At 37.1% G+C, this 26,736-nt stretch overlaps 2 protein-coding genes across 13 annotated transcripts in view; one reads left to right on the top strand and one right to left on the bottom strand.

Annotated features, from left to right (window-relative positions):
* LOC109050245 (sterile alpha motif domain-containing protein 10-like) overlaps positions 1 to 26,736 on the top strand; it is an 890,290-nt gene that overhangs the window by 532,973 nt on the left and 330,581 nt on the right. The gene's annotated exons all lie outside the window — the stretch shown is intronic.
* Positions 1 to 26,736, bottom strand: part of LOC109048352 (myelin transcription factor 1-like) — a 77,635-nt gene that overhangs the window by 18,854 nt on the left and 32,045 nt on the right. For 7 of the 12 annotated variants that reach the window (XM_042712731.1, XM_042712736.1, XM_042712734.1 and 4 more), the window contains exons 2-4: positions 4,994 to 5,094; positions 1,874 to 1,928; positions 728 to 758 (exon numbers count right to left, since the gene is read on the bottom strand). In XM_042712731.1, the coding sequence (XP_042568665.1) occupies positions 728 to 758; positions 1,874 to 1,928; positions 4,994 to 5,094 (187 nt within the window). The other 5 variants (XM_042712741.1, XM_042712737.1, XM_042712733.1 and 2 more) reach the window with 4 other exon arrangements.

Consider the following 26,736-nt stretch of genomic DNA (forward strand, 5'->3'; position numbering starts at 1 on the left):
TAACTAATAACATAATATTGATCTTGTATATACTGTATACATGTATATACTGTATATACAGACACAAAAACACACAAGATCAATAATACAATATTATGGCTAGGAAATCCAATTATATACATAACATTTCATGTCTTGAAGGATTTATAATTCTGTTTTGCTGCAGTATGAAAGCATCTTTGTGGGTGGTCTTTTGAGCAGAGCTCTGTTTAAGATCTGTGACAGAAAACGGCCGTGAGCAGCTTCGGTGACCCTGACGGCTAGCAAGTGTTTTTGATGCTGTTATAAATTCCACTCTTGTAAACTTCATAGAGCACTTAACCGTGAGAGGAAAATGGGGAGAATAACTTCACAAACTGAGAATATGAGGCTTTAATATCCCTAGCACACAGATTTTGTGTTGTTAGGTCTATAGGAACTAGAAGACACTGGTCATTAGAAACAAATGCTTGATCAGGAAAACAAAATGTGTGAAAAAGCTGTGGACTCCTCACATTTATTAGATTTCATTTGCTGACAGCAATTTTGTTGATGATAAGAATTGTTGAAAATGAGTAACATTAAAATGGTTTTGTTTGTAAAGTGGCGTGCATTGTGAACCAAATAATGTAAAAAAAAAAAAACAAAAAAAAAAACATGCTCAAACATGGATTTGAAACATAAAGAAAAAAATTGCTGCAGAAGGAAAAAATGGCAAATTTAACTTTACAAAACTAATCTGTCTCACCTCAGCTCCTGTCCAACAATCTCTGAGGGAACTGCAGAGGGAGAGACAATCAGGAACAGAGAATTAAGCAGAAAAATCTAAAGCAGCAAATAATTGCATAGAACCACAATCAATAAATCACAAATATATACAGACCCCGGGAGGCCATATGCAGTAACACTCATGACTGCATTACCAAGAAACACACACATGTGCAGTACATATACCATACATGCATATACACAAACACCTGAGTCAGCCAAAACATCAAGGCTTGATGATGAAAAAAAAAAAGTGCAATATACACGAATCAGCATGAAAATATGATTAATTGTCCCATTTTAGTTTAGTGGTGAAGTCAGAATAAAATTGTAGATGGTTAAAAAAAAAACAGCCTTACTCTAATATATTTATTTTAAAACAATAAAAAACTGTCAAAGAATAAATAAATGTAATTATATACTATATAAGCTTTAAATAAATGTTGGGTTCAATGCATTTAGCATTTTGAACTTATTTCTAAGACTATAATTAGCAGCAAAAACAGTCTGTTACATAAATGTAATATAATAGTCATGACCATATAAAGAGTCAATGTTAACACACAAGGATACTAGTAATGACAATGACATCACTATTTCGTAAAATACTATATGAAGGAACTCTTGTTTTTTTAGTAATTGAAACTCCACTCACAGAAATTAATAATTCATAATCAGAAGTTCTACTGACTATAATGACTGTCCCTTTGCTAAAAGTATGATTTACAGCTCAAATTACACATTTTTTATTGCATGTGTATAATTATAAACAATTTTTTACAAGCTGAGGGATGAGTCAGAATTACTGATGGTGGTATCTGACAGTATGTTGGAGATGCTGTCCATAGAGCTGAACTTTTTTCTTTCGACATTGTGTTTAGTTGAATGCTCTTCTCTCTCACAAAGCTCCATTTAAACTTACTGAATGCTACACAGTGAATAGGATTTTCTTGCAAAAAGACCTCTAGAGACTCCAAGAGCAGGATTATTTGAGAGAAGCTAAACTATTAGATATGCCTAGAGTGAACATATAAGACATGCTCAGCTGACCAGTGAAAGAAATGAGTTTTAGAGGTGAGAGAAAAAGAGAAAGATAGAGCGAGAAAAAGAGAGAGGGTTCACTGACCTCTTCCTGCTTTGGACCGTGTGCGAGTGCGCTTGTCATCAGTATCCAAACTCATCTGTCAGAGAAAAAAATGCAGAGAGTCAAGACTAGAGACAGACAGACAGATAAATGGATAGATGGATAGACAGACAGACGGACGGACGGACGGACAGATAGATAGATATATAGATAGATAGATAGATAGATAGATAGATAGATAGATAGATGGATAGATGGATAGATAGATCTAATTAAAAACAACCTTTAAATCACAGAACATTTTCAGTGTTTTCTCCTTCCTAACACTTCTGTACCCCTCATCAGCTTATAATTTAGAGGCCCTGAACAATCAATCTGATTGGACGGACACAGAGAGAGACAGCAGAGCATGGCTTCTGCCAGAGGAGCCCATTTGCGTTCACGGCCCCATGGCAAGCTCGAGTGGTAATTACAATAGCAATATTAACCAAAGTGACAGAAATAATACAAACACAGGCACTCCAAATCACTGTAATTCCTCCTGCACAGAATCCCCGATTGCAACACTCACTGCGCTTTCTGGCACAAAAGGAGCAGGTGTCAATCCCTCTCAATCTCACTCACACTCACACACACACAGATGCAGGGAAGTCTGCTCACTGTAAAGCCATTGGATCTTTTCTGGCGGCACAATGGCGCCATTAGCTTTGATTACTTTACTGCGATTTAAATGGAACGGAGTCCTTGAAAATCCACGAAACTCTCTCCTTTTGACCCTCAGCGAGTGCTGCTCACCCCGCTCCCAGCTGCCGCCTTTAATACAGCGCTGGAGCTGGCAAGGGCACACTGCACTTTCACAGAGGAGTTTCTCTTTCACACGCTCCCTTTCTCTTTCTTTTTCTTTTTTATCCCTGCGCACTCTCTCTGGCAGTGCCACTTCCTGTTGATTGCCGACTTTTCAGCACGGGCGGATAATGAGTGTGTTGTGTTCGATTTGAGGGAGTTTGCGTACATGGCGATGAAAGTTGGCTGTGTGTGTGTGTATCCGGGCAGACAGGTGCACAGAGAATCTCTCTTCCTCTCTCAGGGGCATTTTGATCACAAGCACATGCGCTCTCAAGCAACAAGCCGGCTTTATGCATGCAGATACTCGCTTCTCACACTCTGAGCTTGATTCTCCGGCCTGAGAGGAAAGTTTTCTCACATTGATGATCAAATAGGCCCGGGAGATGTGGATGTATACACTGAGCATTGTGTTATGTGTGGTTCGCCCATCTGGGAGTCTTCTATGCCCTCTCTGTATCTCCGAAACAAGCTTTGTGACCACTCTGACCCCGAGCACAAAAGCCAGGGCAGATGCGTGTCGTTTTATTCCTTTCCCACTGTAGCTTCCTCTGGTCTTTCACTGCCGTCTCCTTAGTGTCAACACATGAATCAAACAGGCCGAAAGGGAGCCTGCGTGGCTTTCATGTTTGTGTAACCATAGCTACGCATCTCTTTCGAATAGGTGAGCGCTTCAGAGTTTGCATTCCTTTTTTTTATTTTGAATTCCACCTCATTAAATCTGCATGGAGTGAAGGTGTTTGTGACAAGCAAGACGGTGTCATCTTTCTTTCGTAATATCATTCAAAGGCCTTTTAATGTTTTCAAACCTGTCCTTCCCCGGCATTTTTAATTACGACTGTTGGCAGAGAAATGAGTGAGTGGTTTTGAGAACTGGAAAAGGAGCACGGGGATGTCGAAATGAACGGGAAAAAATTGGCAGAAAAATGCAAACGCTAAGTTAAAGCCAACAATTTTTTTTTTACCACTAAGAGTGTGAGAACGTCCACGCATCCCTTCGGGCCTTGTGCTACATTATTAATTGTGTCCCTCTCTTCTCCATACAAGCGGATGGAGACGCTCCTTCGTGCTCTTCTGACAGCTTTATGTAAATTGCTGGCTGGGGGCAATGACTTCACAAAGAAGGTCACCCCTCCTCCTCTGGTGCGCATAAATGAGGCTTTTATTCATTTTCACATTTACAAGAAAAGGACACAACCGGGCCTGGCGAGGCAACAGTCACTGGAGTGACAGGACTACTGACATCTCCAGAATTACCTGCGGAAAGCATTGGCCAATTAAAGGAGGCCGATATGGTCGCCAAGGAGATCTGAGCCATCCATCAGGGAAGCAGATTTAACGCTCACTCTCGCGGTCTGACTGACAACTGAGAGAGGTTTTGTTTGTGTGTGTGTATAAACGCTCATGTGTTTTCTTGTAAGAGCGTGTGGTAGCATGAGAATAAGCTTGGCTCCGATTCCTTTGCACACAGTTGGATGATGCTGATCAGTCGGAGTTTGGTATTATCTAATTGGATGCTCTTAAAAGAGCTGCCTGCAACTGCAACCCTTTAAACATTTCAAATTAGATCGATAAATCAATTGCTTCAGATGAACTCTTTCCATCAGAGTGAAAAAAAATACATTTATGGGCCCACGGGAGAGAGCAAAGTCTCTCTCTCTCTCTCTCTCTCTCTCTCTCTCTCTCTCTCTCTTTTTTTTCTCTCCCCATCCCAGCACCCCATTAGAAATCTCTTCCAATGAATTTCCCAATGCAGAAGTGAAAGAGATAGATGGCCGAAAATATGGGCTGTTCCAAATAAAAAGCATGAAGAAGAAAGAGTGAAAGAGGAGAAAAAGGGATGCATCCACTTAAAGGCAAAAACACACACCTAAGCAGAAAGAGGAGGGGGGGGGGGGTAGGTTGGATGGGAGAGAGAGTCTCTTTTTTGTTTTTGTGAGATATAAAACAAAAGCAGCTCAAGGACATCCCCGCTTTCAAACCTCTCCAGTTTTCAAATAATGCAAGAAAGCTCTAAAAATTAAATTAGGTTGAGCTGAACAGCCCAATTCTTCATAATTACGGGATGCGGGACACTTTAAAATCTCGGCTCATTCAGAGGGGGGTTAGGCTGCTCTGCCAAAACCCATTCTAGGTCAAGCTGGCATGAACTGCGTACATTGCGGTAATACAACGCTGACTTCCTTTCATAAGTGTGCTGACAGACAGAACTGATGAATGTCATAAATGTATAACCCTCTTTCGCCTCTAATTGTGACAACTTGGCAGGAAACCCAAGTTTCTGCGTGATGATTGGCCGGGCGGGTCCGTATAACTCACTTTGATTGGTCGGCTCTGCAGTCTGAGAGAGGGCCGGCAGCGGCTGATCTTGTCTCCTCGCGTCCAGCGCTGGTTCAGGAGTTTCCCCCGGTACTCATTTTCTGTTTGAGAAAGAGAAAGAGAAAGATAAAGAGAAAGAGAAAGAGAAGGCAATAAGTGAAAATGAAAAAAATGAAAATGAAGGGAAGAATAAAGCAGACTTGACTTGACTTGACTTGACTTGACAGTCATGTCAGCATCTGCGTTGGCAGTTGGAAGAGTTCTGCGGAGCGAGGGCAAAGGAGCTTTCGGTTCGGCCAGATCATCTCATCACCTGTCCACCTGCATCTGAAACCAGCAGCCTCAGCACAGGAAACACAACCCCCTCCATCTCAACAGCAAGATAACCATTCATACAAACACACACTTGAGTCAATGATATATAGAAGCATCCATGATAAAGACAAAATCTTATTTAAAACAAGGGTAAAAGAAATGTACTGTCTGTATCTATGTTTGTATTTATTTTTAAGAAAAGCTTTATTGTAATGACACTAAAAATGTTGTGGTGTAACCATCAAGTGAAAGGAAAATATTAGTAAAAATATTGTCCATATAACATATGACTTCATATATACACACACACACACACACACACACACACACACACATATATATATATACTATATATATATATATATATATATATATATATATTTTGATATATATATATATATATATATATATATTTATATATAAATTCTTTTTAATAAAGATTTTTACTTTTAATGAATGTATCACCCTAATATTTCTAAGAAATTATTTTAATTCAGAAATGCTCAAAAATGTATTCAAGTATAAATTGTTTAAAAAAAAAAACACTTAAGTGCCTTGTCACTAACCCACATTAGACTGGTAGAAAAAAAAAAAAAAAAAAAAGTGACATTTATCTTTGGGTGTAAATGCATTAACTAATATAATATGTTGACAGCACATTTATATGTTGACTGAAAGGTGCATAATGTCATATGTGTGAAGTGACAGATTGACAGGTCATAATGGGGGCTGGGCCTTTTACACATGTGATCTATGCACTTCTAATTAAAGAGAGGTGAGAACTAAAAAAAACTCAAACTTGCACATACGCACATGCATATGCATGCTAAAACACCCCAGCTGGAAGCTCTGTCGGTCTGCTATTAGAATCAATCACATTTATGCATTTTATTGAGCTTTTAGCAGGCAGGAGTGTAAGAAAGGGGGAGGGGTCACAAAGACAGGCCCGTGTTGGGAGAGGGAATTTTGTCAGTAAATAATGAATCAACCATAAATCAGATTTTTTCCCCTCCTACTTTCTATTTTTTTTTTTCATCAGGGTAATAGTCCACCTCTCCATAAACCTGTTCCCCACCCCCTCTGGCACACACATGATAGACATGTGTGATAGAATGATAAAAGGGTGTCAAAAAAATCTAATGCAAAAATATCCCCTCCGCTCAAACACTAACATGCTTGTGCCATCAAACACAGGGTGTATTAAAATAATCATTAAATTCATCAATGAGCACGAATCAGCCATTGTTTGTGAAATCTCACAGCTGAGACTCCGGTTCATAACTCACTTTTGTTTAGCTGTCAACAATACCACAGGCAACAAACTCTCAAAAGTTGCGTGAGAAAACCTTCTGAGGATTTTAGCGTTCAAAACGCTGAAAAACCTACGCTAACCCTTCAAGCTTTGCCTTTAAAATGATAAGAGGACACCAGAGAACTTTGTGTTGAATCACAAAGATCTTGAATCTCTCTGTCAAGCATAAAAAGGGCATGTAACATTTTTGTAGTGTTGAGTAAAAATAATTTAAGTGAAGGGTTGTTATATATTTATGTATAAAGACTAAAGTATAAGAAAAAAAATATATATATATTTGCACCCTTTTTATTTATGCATTTTTAAAATGTTTTTATTTTTACTTTCAATTGAAAAACACAAGAAGTGAGTGTCTATATATATATATATATATATATATATATATATATATATATAATTCACTGAATTTCCTCATATCAAAACACTTTTGAAGCTATTTTTCCTTTCATATGCAGTCTGCAGTCATACGAATCATTATCTCTATAAGAATTATTGTTTTCAGTGTTGGTATATTGTACTAAGAGGTAAGACACATCTGCCATTCTAATTTTGCCTCTTAACCCCTCACTTCTGCCCTTTCTTTTCCTTTCATTTTCCCTATTTACCTTTATCTCAATCTGGTGTTTTCTTCCTTTAAAGCAGGCTTCCATCTGTTTCTTATTGGGCACTAAAACTCACCTCGCACTCTTAGAGAGAAAGAGAGCCAAAGAGCAGGAGAGCGAAAGAGAAAGAGTTTGCTGTCAGTAAAAGAGGAGCCTTTAAACATGCCTAGCTTCTGACTCTGTCTCTCTCACTTCCCCCTCTAACATCTGCCCTTCTCTCTTAGCAAGCACAAAATAAACAAAGCAGGCAGATCTGATTTGCCTCCTAAAACTCTGTGCAGCAGCAATAACCCAGAAAAAGACAGGCAGGATGCCAGTCATCAGAGTTAGAAAGCTGTAGGGCATTGTCAGTAAAAGCATTTCCAATGCCCCTTACACACACACACTCCTACGCCAACACGGAACAAAACGCTTATTTATCAACATTCAGCCCACTTCTAAAAAGTGACTACAACAGCACTACTGTGCATCCTTCCCCCCAACGCTCTCTCGCTTTTTCTCATTCTATAAATTTCAAGCTAAATAAACAGAACTGCGAGGCGCAAAGGGCTTTTTAAAATCACACCATAAACCCGGGCCATATAGCCGACTCCACACTTTCCGGGCCTTCTGAAATGGTACGGACCCCATAATCCACCCCCGTGGCTTTTTATAACCTTGATGGCTCAGGTGCCACTTATTCTAAAGTGAGAGGGAACATTAATAAAGCTAAACAGTTCATCTTTTACAGATGGGTTAGAGAGACTATTATGTGATTGGCTTCTGTGGATGTTCACTTAAAATATTACACTACAGAAAGAACAAGAGGTTAACAAATGATCTGTAATAGTTCTGCTACTGCGAGACAGTCAAAGGAGATAAAGATGAGTGTAAACAAATCAAGAAAATCATGTCATGTGGCTGAAATCCATCATGGCGAAGCAGAGTTGTTTGAGACAGACATAAATCCATAGTTTAGATTAAATAGGGATGGATGCCTTCACGGTAATCCACGGGTGACACATCTGCACTCTCTGCTCCAGTTAAGCAGATTTAACTTCCACTTTGTGATTAGAGAACAAACAGAAAGCTCTTAACAAGAGCAAAGGTGAAAGTATACCGTTAGCCTGCGAGACGCACGCAATTGTAATTATTATAAAAACAATGAATATATTTAATGTTCTTGATGGATTGTAGTTTTCCTTTCAGGAGATAAAAAAATCGACTTGTGCCTGAAAGTCGGCAGTGAGTAATAAAATTAGACTCTCCTTCATGTCAAAACAAGTCAAAGTGCCTTTGAGAGCTACGGGCACTCTTTTTTTCTTTATGACACACCACGGAAAACACCATGACAACCACGAACAGTCGAAAGAGGCCCACTCAGAGAGTGATTAAAGGAGCAATGGCAGAATTTGCCTTTGTCTGGGCTTCTTAAATAGACAAAAACACTCTCAAGGTTACGGACAAGTTAAGAGGTTAACTATCAATGTTCTTTAATGCCTCTGCTCAGCAGTGCTTCCAGTCCTGCCTAGAAATACCTGTTCAAAAGTACCGTAGAAATAGTTATGGAGAACTTGATTAATTCCAGGTACCGATTCTAAATTGATTCAATCAGATTTGTTCAATACCTCTGTACATTACAGAGTTCGGCCAGTAACATTTTGGGTGTCTTTTGTGTTCAGTGAGTACATCATTGAATCATTCACTTAACCGATTCTTTTAAAACACTGAGTCTCGTTATTCTTATAAACATAAAATATTGTATTATAATGCAATCTGCTTACGAATCAACTGAGTATTCAGGAAAAATGTGTGTGTCTCACATGATGAATGAAGTGAACAAACAAGGTATCAGAGATCAGATTCAAAACATCTCTTTAAGGGGCTTGTTCCTTCCGGAGGTCCAGCCAGTGATTTTGCCATTTGTAACTTAATGTGCAAGACTTCCGATGTCATTCAGGGAGTTATCTTACCTGTACAAACAGTCCATTATACTGCTTTATATTGCAAATTGGTATTTGTCAAATTATTTTGATTATTATTATAAACATAAACAAACTGGTTTGTAGCACAAAAACTTTTGCCATACATCGTTATTCTTTTAATAAAAAAGAATAACAGAGTGTAGCTCCAACTTGCTTCAGTACACCTGCCTGGAAGTTTATAGTACGCATAGTAAGACCTCGATTAGCTGGTCCAGGTGTTTAATTAAGATTGGAGCTGAACTCTGCTGGACACCGACCCTCCAGGACTGAGTTTGGAGACCCCTGATTTAAGAAAATTAGCTATACGTCCGCGTTGGAAAATAAGATGTATAGCCAAAGTTTAAAAGCATGAAATTAGTTATGTGCAACTGAGAAACTTAAGAGAACTAAATGCAAAACAGGCCACAAGAATGCTTCTGAAAAGATTCGTTCTAAACATGGAACTTTAAAGCAGGAAGTCAGTTAGGCGTTAAAAAAAAAAAAAAAAACATTTAGTAAAATGCATGTAAATGAGCGCACATGAGGGAAAGAGAACGACTCTTGAAACATTTGTTCAAAACACCGAAGGAAACAGCACCAACTGAAAACTCAAGAGTAAACAAACAATGGCGCGGTTGTCGCACAAAACTCAAACAGCACAAACATGCATTGTAAATCACCGACCAATTCAACTGCACGCAATTCAGTGTTTCAAGGCTTAAAGGCTGCTCTAAATGGCACCTTTCTTCACTAATGATAGGGGCGACCCTGACCCTCGGCCCTGGTGGCGTGGCGTTCTGCTGTGCTCTGAATGAGAAGAGCGCAATTTGGCCCAGCTGCTCCATTCCACATGTTTATTACTCTCTCCTCTCCGGAAAACCCGCGGCACCTGCTGCAGCGCTACATCTTTATTTATTTATTTATTTATTTACTTTTATATCTCTAGTTTTCTGTACTATGGACTGAGCAATAAACAAGCGCCTATTTCGAGCGTTTAGCGCCTTTGGACAACCAAAATGAGCATTGACGTTGGTATATTGCAAACAACCTTGTTTGATTATGATAGGAATTAATCCGCGGATAAGATTAAACGGCGATCTGTGAAGACCCAGATTTCACGATTCGGGTGAAAAGAGCTGCATGCACCAGATGATCCGCTATAGTGTAATTTGTTTATAATACTGAGCACATTGTTCGGTTATATATTAACGTGGATGACAGAAATAATTGGGAAAACTTGCAAGGATTCCCCCCACCGCACAGATAGCAGCGTCCCCTTTTATTAAAATCTGGAGGTTCCTGACGACTGCGCAATTCTGCGCAATTTCCGCAAACAGATAGATATGATCTTGTGAAAGTTATTACCAAAACCAGTTTCTAGTCGAGTGAGATAAAATAAACGACTCCATGAATCAATGTTGCGCTCAGGTGACCTTCATTGTACACAGAGCTGAATATCGTGACAAGTGGATGTCGCCAAAATCATTATGCATCACACCACGCTCTCATTTCATTATAAACATGTTAATTCACATGGAAAACGTTTTAATTAAAATCAGCAAATTAAATTTAAAACAAATATAGAAAAACATAAAACTAAGATATATTTAATCTATATGTAGTCTCATTATATACGATCTTTGCAGGTTCAGTAGAAGTGATGGAAAAGTGTTACAAGCCTTTGCTCTGCCATGTAATTTATTTAGAGTTTGTCAAATTAAACAAGAGACTCTGCTTATTCAGATAATACCTAATAGTTCTGTCATTTAACAAAAACAAAAGTCAAATTATAAATCAGAGATAAAATTTTATTGGTCTGGTAGCTCTTTTATACTTTTACATAGAGACTTACAGCTTCTGTCATCACCACAAGAGGCACATGATGGTGATTTCACCCCTGTAGCTCATTTGTAATTGGTTAAACTGATGGTGTTACACCTCACCCTGTGTTACAACACTCCCTGCTCTTCTCTACAGCACTGATCTGATCCTGAAGTGCTGCCTGTCTTAGAGCCAGAAGCCTCAGACTGTGAGAAGTTAGTCACACACTCAAAGCTCACTTACTCCAGCTCACTAACTCCAGTTACTTTTCTCATAGCATGAGGATTCTGGCTCTACAACAAAAATATATTTTCTTAAAAATAATAATAATGCAATATATATATATATATATATATATATATATATATATATATATATATATATATATATATATATATAGTATACACACAGTAGCATAGGTCCATTCTGATTACACGATCACATTACTGACTCTCAGATGAAACACATTCACGTTCACTTCGTCCACCATCTTGGTTGCAGGTGCTTTGATATTATACTTCATACAATAGTGAATGTCTAACACATTAGCACGGGATACTGATCAATATGAGACACAGACGCACTAATCACTCATTAGAAATGAACAGGGGCGGGGGATGGATGCAGAGGATGGGCGTTATTGCTTCAACTCTCATGACTTTTCTTCTGCGCATCTCACCAGGGGCGGTTGACATTTAAAGAGAGCATCTCTCCACTCTGTTTTCTGCTGCAGAAAATCAAATGGCCACCCCTCCTTCTTCTTCTTCCACGCCATTCGTGCACTCGGCCGGGAGTCCTGCGCTACGCCCATTGTTCGACCTTAATTACACAGAGCCATATGGAAGCAACTCCGTATGTGTGCCAAAAGATGGAGATTATACAACTACATGACAGTGAGCACTTACAGTGCGATCACTCCGAACAGATAAATTCTAAACACACAAGCACATATACGCTCATAAAGCTCAAAACGCGAGGAAGTGGGTTGAGAAATGACAGTTTTGACTAACGCAGGCTGCGCGCATATAATCAACATTTATGCGCGACAATAAGCAGACAGCTGAGGAATACAGACACGGCATTCCCGATTCATCTCTAGGATCAGACGCACGCAGGATTTCTGTGTCAAAGTGAGGAAACAAATAGGCATTCGCTGCGTTTGTACAAGAGCGCCATAGCTGACTGTTTTCTCCATCACTTTTTCCATGTCAACTCCACACACTCTCCGCTGGAGCTTCTTTTAGAAGGGAAGCATGGACTCACACTCACACTATTCTCTCCGACACAGACCAGCTTGTACGAACTAAGCCAGCAAACGCCTATAGTTCAAATATTATGAAATCAATCATCGATCATACAAGTGCAATGAGGATGGAATATGAAAATAAAGCGGCACCCTTCAACGTAAAAGCCATTAACCTTGATCTGTAGGGCATCTCGGAATGGGATGATCTAGATCGTCTACATCCTTGGTTAGCAAATTATACAATAATATAGCGTGAAACATTTATAATATCTTCCAACAACTCAACCCTTGACTCTAAACCAAACTACATATCTCAAAGATCCTCCTGAGTGATTTTTTTGGTAATTAACAAAAATAGCCCAAACTATTTATATTTGATAAATAAAGCCGAATGACATGATCATGATTACCTGAGTGAAAAAAAATAATCCCGAAAGCTTCTCCCGTCTTCGTCGTGTATTCAGTAAGCTATTAGACAGTTTGGGGTAAAATATCCCATTTATAGATTTTTCTAAAAGAAAACTAAACTCTGCTTCTTCAGTAGTATCCCGATAGATTCAGTGACAGCGGGGAAGAGGATCGGCGCTTCGCTGGTGCTGCTACGGACGAGCGAGGATCCAGAACAGGGCGGTATGAACGCTACTTGTTTGTAAGCAAAAACATGGCTTCATTTGCCTTTGTCAGCGAGAAAACGTAATATTGACTTACCTTTCCCTCATGAGCCATTGTCCCCCACCTCCTCCCTCCGCCCTTTGCCATGACATCACGAAAGCTGTAGTAAAACCTACAACATCGATGGGCTGGGCTTTGAATATCCCCCGCAATAACTCAGCGGGCATGTGTACAGCCATGCACACTATTTCATACTCTTCTCAGTGCACACATACACACACACACACACACACACACACACACACACACACACACACACGGTCGCCCCACTCTCCCTCTCTCTAACACCCACACCCACGCACCTACTACAAGGGATTTATACAAGTTCTCCTCTGTGCCAGGAACAAGATAATCAAGGTTCTTCAATGGTTCAGAAAAGAACCATCTTATTATCAAAGACCATGCTGGCTATATATGGTTCTTTAGAGATTAAAACAATTTTTGATATAAGAATATAGATTATAAGGATCAGTATAGTATCTTTTAAATCCCTTGAAACACCAGTAGATGGTTTTCAAAAGAACTAAAAAAATACAAATTTTATAAAACGTTTTTTCTAACGCTTTACTTTTGAGAGTGACAGAAAACCGCTGTCAGAATGCTGGCGGATAAGTAATAGAGCAAATGCGTGTTTAAAACATCCTATAGTTCAAAGTGCGCGTCGGGTCGCTGTTACTTTAAATTCTAATAGCGTAAGCTGCTTATTTTACGCCCAGTGATTAATCTTTAATATTGCACAAAAGCATGCATATGTCACTGGTGTTATCTGAACCCTCCCTCCTGACTCTTTCCGAATGGTACTGTCCAGTGATTCACACAACACACTTTTCATAGGCAATGCTTCCTTGCTAAAGTTAGCATAATATATCATTATCAGATTATTGGCATTAAGAAAAAACAAGATACAAGCCATAAACTACAAGGCATGATTGTATGTACACAGTTTTCTTTTTATTAATTAATTTATTTTTTATCATGCAAACATTTGCATTGAAATGAGGTACATATATATATAGCCCTTTAGAATAACAACATTCTAAAGGGCATGTGTGTATATATAATATATATATATATATATATATATATACACATGCCTTTTAGAATTTGTTGCGAAAAGAGTGGAAGGCAGAAAATAAAGGGATTTCAACACCGGACTGTGTTCTTCACTCAAAACAGACGAATGTAACTTGGACTGACTCCTAAATGTTCCACACACCGCTGTTGTGCTTTGTTGTTTTGTAACCATTAGTGAAAATGACAACCATTCATTACAAGCCATTTGAGAATATTCTCCACAAATGCCACTCTTTATCTGCTGTCTCCATGCTGCACACGGGGGGAATTTTCAAAAAGCCAACCTTCGCCTTTCAGAAATTCTATTAAGTTCTTATCTCTTTGCGGCAGGCTCTTTTTTTGCTGTCCCATTGTTATGCATTGGAGCTGAAATCAATCACGAAGTGTCCACGCTGCATCAATATGATTTGAGTTGCCTCACTAACCGAGACACAATCCAATAAACAAAAGACAGAAGATGAACCATACACACCTGAAAAATAAGTTTCACTCCCCTGCCATAAGTACTCAAAATGAGATTCACAGGAGCGAAAATGATGGTTTCTTCAGTATCTCATTGGACATTTTGAGAATGAATGGTAAGCGTAAACAGAGAGAGCACAAGTACAGGATTTGCGCTCGACTGGGCTTCAGGACCCTAGACAGCGCTCTGGCCTAGTACCATGGACAGCGACTCGGAGAAAAACACACCCGGCTGCTTCCTCTGCGAGAATTTTGTCAGCTGTGATGCGTTTCAATAGAAATGTTGAAAAGATAAACGAAATAATAGATCTGAGTTACGGTGAAATCACATGGAAAAGATGCTATACAGAGTTTGATCAGTGTTCAGTAACTTTCAGCAGGCTCGACATTTTAAAGGAATTCTGTAAGCAGTTTCGGGGAGGACTATGGCGAGGTTCCTCTTGCGCAACCAAAAATCTCTTGGCGGCTCGAGCCAAGTTAATTATGCCTGTCTGATTTTTTTTTGGTTCAAAAAAAAAAAAAAAAATAATAATAATGATAATAATAATAATAATAATAATAATAATATATATATATATATATATATATATATATATATATATATATATATATATATATATATATATATATATTAATAATAATATAAGTATAAGTCCGATTAAAAAAAAAAAGGTCCGATAAGGATCCTGACTGAAGGCGTACTGTTGCTATGGTAACCACAAAAGACCAACCCAACTTGTTTTCGTGAGAGTATGTTTAGTATACTCTGACTAACTTATCTAACTTTTGTGGCAACGTAAATGCTAAAATCATATATCAAAGATGCATGGGTACACTAAAATATTACAACATTCATTATATAACATATAAAAAAATTATTTAACTTGGCACAATCATTTCTTGAACTTAATTTTCAGTTTTTAAGAGCTTAATTATTTTTCTTTAATAGTTAAATTCAAAGTGGTGGGGAAATCGTTGAAGGTTGTAACGTTGACAGAACTTTTTATTTACGAATTTCAAGCTTAACTTTTTAAATTAAGTAGATTTATTTGTTTACATTAGTGTAACATCAGAGCGTTTATTACAGAATCACAGATGGACAAACAGCCTGCTTCATGTAGCTGTCAATAGATGTTAGCCAGCTGAAAAAAAAGGCAACTGAAATTGTTCAGTAGCCTGTCCTCAAAAGTTAGAACTGTCCAATCGCGTTGCAACTCCACTGAAAACAATAGGCTACACAATCTTTACCGCTGCGTCTCTCATGAGCACATTTAGAATATAGTGGCTGTATAAATATTGCATAAGGGAGTCAGCTGAGAGAGCGCCTGCAGGGGCCCCAAACTCCGCGAATGGCCTTGACAGATGGGACAAGCTGACAGACAACAACAGAAAGAAAGTTTGAATGCGCCCCTGGGCTGGCATTGTGTCCGCCACGGTCCCCCGGGAAACAAACCGCCCTTTGTTTCAACACTTCAACAGCTCTGAAGTTTAGAAAAGGTCTTGACGAGACCCGAAAGTTCCCCAAAGTTATGATCTGTATTGATGTGCTGTATATATATAGACCTCCATACAACAGTCTTTCAACATATACCTAAAGCGACAGAAAGGGGCATGCTAAACTATAAAGCACCACAATAGCGAGAACAAGCGAGACGAAATCTGATAGGTATTCCGTTAAACATTATACACTGTTATGATCTCTTTTTTTTTTTTTTTTTTTTTTTTTACATTATTACATAATTGAAGGAATATATTATGTTAACGGTTCGTATAAGGCTAAAACAAATGGTTATACACTAAATCTCATATAGGAGCAGTAACAGCAAGTTAGACAACTTTTTAGGCACCTGTTAATCAAACATAGTTCGAAACAGTCAAATTAGGAGACCGCGAAATTCGACTGACCTAAAAAAGTCCCACACAGCTTCATGGTTGCGGCTCCGAGTTTCCCATAAGCGTCTGGCAAGTCCTGAGAAAGTAAACTTGAGTGGAAAAGTTGAGTACAAAAATTACTACAACTTCTCTTTGAAAGGAGCGAAGGAGGGGTGGCGAGTGACGTCACAATCCAGCCCAGCCAATCGGAGACCTGTATGTGCGTAATCGTATCCTACCTCCGCAAAACTCCCAGCCAATCAAAACAACTGTCTTCAGTTCTCAGCAACAAAGCCTGTAGAATGCCAACAGAAGGGACTACCGGCAGCTGTGCGCTTTCAGCTTAGCAAGTTTCCCAACAATGCTGAAGGAGAAAATCACGCAGACGCAAACTATATCAAACTACAGAATACGTTTGTCTGTTCATATTTAACCACTTATCTATATTCTAAATTACATTTTATTCTGTTTACGTCTACATTTATTAAAGTGGTCACTTATTTAAATATTTAAATCAGTGAAATTAAACGTACAAACGTTAAAAGTTCCTTATAATATACGCTATTTAGGAAAGGAAAATGTGCGTCATAAACACATACATACTCACTCACACTAAACACACACATACCAAATGTCTCCCTCACAGCATTAATAGTTTTTAAGCTTTCTCCATTCATTCTCTGTAGGTGACATTTAATCTGGCATTTCACAATATATACATTTTTAACAACTACTCAACGTCCCCATCTGGTTATGTTTTGTAAAAGAACAGTATTATTCAAGAAACGGCCCATAACTACAAGAAATAAACCACGAATTGTGATAAAATAATTAAATAATGAAATTTAAAACAAGAAGTAAGGCATGTTTATTGGAGTGAACAAGCATTTGGATGGTGCTTCAGGCTTTTCTGATTGATTTCTATTAAAGTAATGTTAAAACATAAAAGTTTGTTTTATTTGTATTTATTTATTAATTAATTAATTTATTTTTTACTACTAAACCATTTAACATGGTGGAAATGACAGTTGGAAATGACTGACTTTCAGAGGAAAAAGAAGAAGAAGAAGAAGAAGAAGAAGAAGAACAATTCTCCTGCATGCATACCCACTGTTAGAAAACTGTGAACAGACAAATGAAATAAAAAGTGTAATTTAAGTTCACAAGACCAAAAGTGCCTACAGAAACACCCACATGCATGAGCCTAAATGTTTGTAAGTAAGCCATTTAGAAAAAGCAGTTTCTGTGTGGTCCTGTTCTCTTTGAATTTCTCTGTGAGACTGAATTTCATCTTTATGGGGCATTAAGAGCAAGTAAACCTATGTGTTAGTTCACAGTCATGTTTTAAACCGCAACAAAACTGTGGGAAACAGAAAGCAGCCCGAGAGTGAGGATTATGTGTTTTTCAATGGAATTACGACTCCTCCTCTGGGGCTAAATTTCTCCTTTCCCAATTCGCTAACTTGTTTCTTGCACTCTGTTACATCATTAACTCATACCTCTCCTTCAACCTCTTTCAAATGTGAAGCACCCGCTCACCCAGTACAACCAAAGTCCAAGAAATAACAGCTGAATTGAGCGAGAGGGAAATGAGCAGCGTAAGTGAAGGGTGTGGAAGTCCCCCAGTGGGATTGGCAGGTTCTGGGCTCTCCTTTAGCAGATGGCTCCTCTGATAATCGTGTCCTCTCTAGGCCCATCTCCATGCCCCAACTGCGTGTTGCCATGGCGAGGGGACCGGCAGAGAACATGTAATGCATTTGCTGCTTATTAAATTTGCCTTCTGACAAAGAGAGGCTCTCACTTAAAAATGAGAGCAGGCCTGAGCAGAGAAGAGCAAGCCCGATTCTCTTTATCACAGACTACCAGACGCCCTGCTGTATTCTTCCACTACGGCATACACTCATTGACCTATTAACTTCACGGCTGCCCCCTCCCTCTTCGGCCTTCTGTGGAGTAAGGGTCTGCGCACTCCTTCATCTGTGAACCCCCCCACCCCCGACCCATCGACATCATTGCTGCGCATGAGAGAGAGTTGGAGAGGCTGCCGCTGAACCGTGATGTGCCCTACAGCTGTCTGCGGCAGCACTAAAAGAAACGAGAAAGAAAAGAAAGAAGTGAACGTATGCACAAACAGCCCTGAAAGTGCACGAGTATGAGTGAGTGATGGGGAGTGAGACGTGAAAAGCAGGGCTGTACAGATGACTCAGAGTCGCTGAGGCTGAGAACGGGAAATAATGCCGATTAACTGCAGTCTGAGAAGCGTGACGCTGAACGTGTGGATACACTGAGGTGAAGTGAGTGTATGGATCAATTAAACTAGGGTTACATGTCTGCTGCTTAACACATTTTAAACAAGGCCATATAAATTCACCACACTGAATTTGATGCTACTACAATTTTTATTTGATTTTGATCTTTCAGAGGGAGATCAAAAACTTTTATATAAAATTGGTACAGATGTATGCATGCAAGTTTAACAAATAAATAAATAACTCCAATAAATTAATTGTAATAATTAATAAAATAAAAACAAAATAAATAGCAATAACACAAACAAAATATAAATTTAAACATCAAACAAAATAATACAATAATAATTTAAATAAAATAGAAAAAAAAAAAAATTCAGTTATGTTTTCATTGTTGTTGCTGGTTTTTAATAAAACAATAAAACAGGAGAGGCCTGTCAGAGTGATTTTACCACAGTAAGAGCTTCTTACCCATAGTAAAATAACAGTAACACCAGTGTTATTTTAGTATCTTTAATACGCTTTTATAGTTTTTGTTTTGTTGATTTTTATATTTTCTGTTTTAATTTTAATTTTAGTTACAGTTTTTTCTGTTGTGTTTTTGCCATTTTTATTATTATTATTATTATTATTTAAATATTTCTATGTAGTTTTTTATGAAATTATAGTTTATTTATTTAGTTTTAGTAATTAGTAGTACTTCAACTTAAAAATGAAAAATGAGAAGTCCACAATAAGTTTTTTATTTTTTTATTTTTTTTGTATTTTATTTTACTTCAGCTAATAATTGTTTTATTTCAAGTAATGAAAATGTTTTACAGTTTTAGTTTTATTTAACGATAAGAACTCTGGGTATCATAAAGACACTTGCTTTTGCAGAAGTCAACCAGATTGTCTTATACTCACAACAGTATTGACATCACATGATATAGTCTATATTGCTATCATTGTCTTTTGTTTTGTTAGTTCAATTTTAGTTTCAATGTCAAGATCATCATTATTGCTATTCATTATTTTTACATTATTTTATCATCATTATTCAATTTTCACAAGATTCTAACATGGCAAAAAAAAGCTTTGCAGTCTCCTTCCCCCTTCGTATGCAAATCCATATATGCTTGAAAAACAAGTTTGCTCTTTGTTTAAGTTCCATGTCCATCATTGTCTATTAATTTCCTCCAAAATGCTTACAGGGTAAAAATTACTTTTTTTTTTTTTTTTTTAGCCCCAAGCTTTGCAGAATCACCCCTTCTTCATACACCCACTCACAAAACCCAGTGTGGTCTGGGTGCCAGCCTACATGATCGTCATCCTCAATCTCACAGTATTGGGTTTGCTAGCCCAGCGCCAGTCAGAGAAGGTTCAGAGGTGCCAGAGGGCACAGAGCCAGTCTGTCTGTCTCCCTCCTCCCTTTCCCCCCTCTCTCTCACTCTCTTGCTAGGACATGTCCTGTCCTGCCACCCCCAAAACCACTCTTCCTCTTCTCTCTCTCTCCCTCCCTCACTTGCCCCTCCTTTCCCCCCTGTCCGCAGCATGCCGAATGGCTGGGTGATGAGTAAACACAGACAGAGCTCCGCAAGCACGGCCCAGCTTGCTGCCTCATTACAATCACAAAGAGCTGCCACACTTTTGGGTGGAGCCTGTGGCCGCGGGAGGCTCTGGAGCCTTTAAGTGAGTGGCATACTTAATAGGCTTTGTGTAGGAGAAGAAAAGAGAGTGAAAGGGGAGAGAAAGAGAGCAGGCCCAGCTGTCACGGCACACTAGATATCAGTCTGCCACAGAACCACTCTTCCACTTTTTACCCTCCTCCTCCCTCTTTTTTTTTTTTTTTTTTTTTGCTGAGGTAAGGTTTTAGACGCACAGGAAACCGAGCGTCTGAAAGGAAAAAAGAAAAGACGGGAACACATATATGCTCCCTCACACACACACACACACACACACACACACACACATACACACACACACACAACATACACACACACACACACACACACACACTAAAGAGCTGTGTGGGCAGTACACGGATCAAATAGTATGTTTCTAGCTGAATGTTCATTCTGTTACGTTAGATATCAGAGACTGAAACTCTCTGGCAGAAAAATGCTGAACAAAACATCTCCCAGAAGAACAACTTTTCTCATCAGTCATGACTATAAAGAATTAAAACAGCTTTAAAAACTCAAACATACAGTTTTTGTACTCAGAGACATCGATCTTTGGATATAAGACAGAGTATATATATATAGATATATATCATCTATATATATATATAATAACGGCTTAATCACGATTAATCACATCCAAAATAAAGTTTTGTTTACATAATATATATGTGTACAGGGTATTTTGTTATATATAAATACACACATCAATTATATATTTAGAAAATATTTACATGTATAATTTATATATTTATATATTCTTATATTTTATATTATATTAAATATATTTAATATATCAAACATACTATTCTTCTTTATACATTGCATGTGTGTGTATTTTATTATACATAATAAATATACACAGTATACCCACATTATTATGTAAACAAAAACTTTATTTTGGATGTAGATAATCGTGATTAATCATTGACAGCCCTACAATATATATATATATAATCTATATAGTATATATATATTAAATATATAGATATATTCATATATATATAGAGGCCAATCCGAGCCCGGAATTCCCTGTGGCACACTGGACATATATATAAGAATAATCTACTTTAAAATAATCTTTTATATATATATAATTAAATACTTTTATTAATGTTTACTAATGCTTTTCATTGTAAGTCATTGAAGTCATTAAAGTAATTACCTAATAAAGTATTTAATTAAAGACAAGTTGATATAGTTGATATATTCACTTACATTTAAACAAGGATTATGTTCCATAATGTTAAGTTTTATTATTAAATCGACAGACACTCAGACAGAGTGAACCCATATTTAGGTGTACATATGCTGGGACACAATAGTCTGTACTTGTGAGCTGCTGCACAAAGCAGGTGGTGAAACCCAGAAATGTGTGCTGTTGTTTGTATAATCTGTGTGATTGTGGTGGGCTGCTGCTAAGCCCTGCTAAATCAGCTTAGCACATGTCCTGCCGTGGAGGAGGCTTGTTTTAAAGACCCCCCTCCTGAACCAACCATCCTTTAGGAGCGCGAGAGAGGAGGCCAGACACTGAATCAAAGATTATTCTCTGAGGATGACACTCCCCACATCTCACAGGACTCCCAGGATGAACGTTTGACCAGACACACATATGTCTCACACAAATTAGGTGAATGTGTGTGTTTTTGTGTAATAATAAAGAAGATGATAACTATTTAGGCATATATAGACTGATTTTGTCCAATTTTATTTTTTTTAATTACTTGTTTAAGTAAAGTTACTTCCATAATTTACATAAAGTTTGTTAATTAATTTAATTTTTTGTTAAATCTTATTTTATAGTTGTAGTTGATCTTTGAGATTTATGAAGAGCAGGAATGCCATTAAATTCACTGAATTAAGCATGGGATTAATAAAATTGTATATTATTTAATGTTATATATTTAATACTTATATTTAATGATTTAATACCTTTTTGTTTTTGTTTTGTTAATTCAACAAAAAACTGTCTATTCTAAATTTTGTATTTTTTATTTTGCAGTTTATATTTTATTGTATTTTATTTTACTTAATTTTCTTTGTTGATCGTTTATTATTTTATAAGTTGGCCGTTCTTTGTGATTCATGGAGAAAAAGAATGTCACTAAAGTCATTGAACTTAAGTCTTGGAATGACTTAATTTAGTTTAAATTAAACCAGTTTATCATATAATTTATATTATTTAATGTTATATGTATTTTATTATATTATTTATTTTATTGAAATAAATATTGTTTATATTTATTTGTTATTTTGTTTTACAGTTTTAGAATTTTATTGAAATAAATATTGTTTATATTTATTTGTTATTGTTTTGTAACTTATTTTACTTTATTATTTTACTTTAAAGAACAATGAACAATGAAGCTTTATTTAAAAATAAAGCACTTTAATTTAATTTATTAATACTATTACTAGGTTTTTTTTTTGTTATTCAAGTGTAGTTTGCTCTACAATTAAAAAAAAAATTATTAATGAATTAAAAATATATATTTACTTTTCAAAAATGAGTTTACTATAGTTTGCATTTTTATTGTATTTTATTTTATGTTGTATATTTTATTCTTTATTTAAATTTTTTATTATGTACAGTATTTTGCACAATTTCTCATATTCAGCTAAGCCACAATGGAAATACAAATGTAAAATATTTGTGTCATGCCCACAAAGCACAATAAATTAAAACTGAGAGAGAGATTTGACGGCTTATAAAAACCCTTCTAAAATTCTAAAGTATTAAATCCCCTAAAACACAACTCACTCAGAATCACCAAAACCCCACCTCACCACCGCCTCCTTCCGTCGCACTCCAGACAGAACAGAGGAAGAATTAGAGTGAGTGAAAGTGTGAATGAATGGAGGACACCTGGAGCAGGACCCTGTAGTGCTCTGCACTGAGGGGTATTGTAGACTAATAACAGGGCCGGAGTGTGCGTGCATGAGTGTGTGGTTGCCTTGGTAACAGGACTCAGCTGATTATAGGGTTATGGGGTGCGGAGGGGGTGCATGTTTGGAAAGCATCTGTATGCAAATGTCATTATGGTATAGAGATGTTTGGAGAGGCCACGGGGAGAAGAAAGAGGGGGGTTGAGAGATGAATGGACTGACGGATGGATCTACAGAAACACTCCACTGATGGACGCTGCTGGTTGCAATCTAATTCCATCAAGAAAATAAGACACTTTACTTAAAAGGCCTCATGCAGCATCGTATTAGCAGACTTCTGAAAAGATTCTGTAACAATATACGATCATAATGAACCTGCATTATAAAAAGCCATTTATCTTTCAGACACTGCCTCATAAAAAGAGATACTGAAACATTGCTAACTTTATAATAGAGAATAAGGCCATAAACTCCTGAAATGAAACATATTTCACATTTTGTTCTGTGACACATTCACTTGCTTTGATTTCCTACAACTACTAAAACCGAATAGGCCTAATTCATGAATTGGGATGGGAACCAAGAACCAGTTTCATTTTTTATTTAAACCTGCACCCATTATTTAGTGACAATACTGAATCTACAGCACAAAATATACAGCATGAACTGTGTAGTCCAATACTCCAACAAATGACTCTAATGAGTCACTTCTTTTTAGTGAATCAAAAACGTACATGTACAGCACAGCCAGTGTATTGCGGCTCACAAAATAAATGACTCTAATGAGTTAGTTATTTGTTTGTGAATCAAAAACTTATAGCGTGGCCAGTGTAGTCCGGTTTATGAATGACTCTAAGAAATCGGTTCATTTTAGTGAATCAAAAACATATAGTGTGACCAGTTTAGTTCAATTCCTAAACAAATTACTCTAATGAATCAGTTCTTTTTAGTGAATCAAAAACACACAGCGTGACCAGTGCAGTCTGATTTCCAATCAAATTACCCTAATTGGTCATTTCTTTTTAGTGAATCAAAAACAGAAAGCGTAGCCAGTGTTGTCTGATTTATGAATGATTTTAAGAAACTGATTAATTTTAGTAAATCAAGAACATACAGCATGACCAGTTTAGTCTGATTTTAGTTTAGTCTCAGAATTATAAAACGTGATCTGTGTAGTCTGATTTCTGAATGAATGACTTCTAAACTGTCAGATTTATATCAGTGCAGTTGCTGTTGTTCATATGACAACAATACACATTATGCGTTTTGTCAATAGTATTTTATAAATATCAATGAATAATCGTTTGCACAGTATTTATTTAATATTGTTTGTATTATTGTTAAGGCCTGTTATGCTGCCTCTGAAAAACGTGTATAAATGCACCTTTTGAATTAATTGTTTTACATTTATTTATTGAAAGTGTCTCATCATTTGGCAATAGAATTGCATTTCTTTTTTTTCCAAATTCTTTAGAACTACCAAAACAATCAATGATTCCAGAGGGAATCATTACATTCGAAATTAGAACCAGAATTGTTTAGATTCTTTACGATTCCCATTCATTTAGAGTCTGTCTAAAATGTTCATAATAGCATTACCTAAACCATGGCTTTTAATTTAATGCAACAATTAATGCAAGAACAGATTTATGAACGATTCACACAGAAATGTATTCTGCTTGTGTTTCATGAATGAGGCCTAATGAGGCCTGTTTCTGTTTGCATTGTGTAATTTTGCGTGCATGTTCCTGCAGTTTATCCCACCTACGGAAGTAAACTCCGAAATCAAATCAACAGTGTTCCTTTATGACTCTGCTAATCTCTGCCAAAGTAATTTGATTTTCCTACACGCAATAATAAAGCATGTGATGCAACTACATTTCCCACTAATTCAAGCAATGATATTTTTTTTCCAGAGGCGCTACAAATGCTAATAATGTGTAGCAGCTTTTAACTCTTCGTACAAGGATATTTGTATGGAGTGAGTCATTACCTAACAGCTTTTTTTTCATCCGCGATAGCTATTTAATGACAGGTAGCCGAAAGAGACTTTTTTTTTCATTACTTGCAAGAAAGAGAGTGTGTGATATAAGAGCTGTGATATATATTTTTTTACACACTTTTATTGTGATATTATAGTGAGACATATTTCCACAGAGAATGAGGGAAAGACAGCTGTAGGTTTTGTATGTGCTGCTCTCACTTAATGTACTCAGTAGCAGTGCCTGATGGGTAATTATAATAGTCACAACACAGATGGGGGGTGGGGGGGGATGGCAGTGTCACCATGGCACGCCGCAACACACACACACACACACACACACACACACACACACACACGGCCTGATGTATAAGTGCTGATACACACACCTGAATGCCTATTTCCCCTTAACAAATGGCCAACATCATTAAAATCTACACTTGGAAAACAGATCTCGTCCTGTTCCTGCACTCCATTAACATAGTCTGACTCTTTACCCTCACATTTACCCTTTGTTTGGTTCTCGCTCAAAATAACCTCTCGTTTCTTTTGACAAAATATCTATCGGACACCGGATGCAGACGGTTTGCTCTCTCTCGCTCTTTTTGTAGCTCTCCCATCAAAGCTTTTGTCCAGGTTAAGGTCTTAAGACAGATGTAAAAAGAGTCAGAGAGAGAGAGAGAGAGACTTTTGAATAATTCATGGTGGCCTATAATGAAGCGCGGTCCACTCTTTAAAGTGTATGGTGTGTAATGGAGTTTCAGACACACAGCTATCATTTTCTCTTAATGGCGCTTTCTGGGTTGCTTGCTGTGACCCTCTCCGCACACATACACACACCCCAGCAAAGGCGATTACCGACAGCTGCTGTAGTTTCGAAGTGGCCAAAGTGGGCAATTTTCTCAATGCCATTTAAACAACAAACACAGCAGCATGTTTAAACAGAAGAGTGGATGGTGGGGTGTGAGAAAAGAGGAGTTTGAGAGAGAGAAGGTGATTTTGGCTATTGTGATTCAGGACGAGTGCGTAGCGGGGGGGTTCATTAGGAGAACTCCAGGTTGAGTGTGTGCATGTTCACTGAAGTCGACTGCATCCTGTGCGCAAGCTGCTCAGAGTTCAGATCTCTGTGATGCATTTTCCACATATGCATTTATTCCACATGCAGCGATGATCAGGGAACATGTGACAGCAACTTGGCTGCATGCTTTTGAATAATTACACATCCTGCTGCTATAAAGTCAACATGAAATGGTGTTGACAACCCATTTTACTTCTGTATTATTTTTTTGAATACACAAATACAGAAATTTTGAAAACACACTTTTTGAAATTAATCTTTTTGAGGCAAAAAAAAAAAAAAAACTAAAAACTAAAACAACAGCAAAAAGAACAGCAACAACATATTAAGCAACAATAATACTAAAATAATTATTTATTATTGTTTCTTTAAAAAAATATATATAATAATAATAATAATAATAATAATTATAATTATTATTATTATTATTATTATTATTATTATTATTATTCATGTTATTTATTTATTATTTATTTATTTATTTATTTATTTATTTATTTATTTATTTATTTATTATAATTTTTTTTTATTTTTATTTTTTTGTTTTGTAATTAATAACTTAATAATGT

The sequence above is a fragment of the Cyprinus carpio genome, chromosome A23 (assembly GCF_018340385.1).
Source record: "Cyprinus carpio isolate SPL01 chromosome A23, ASM1834038v1, whole genome shotgun sequence".
Taxonomy (NCBI): Eukaryota; Metazoa; Chordata; class Actinopteri; order Cypriniformes; family Cyprinidae; genus Cyprinus; species Cyprinus carpio.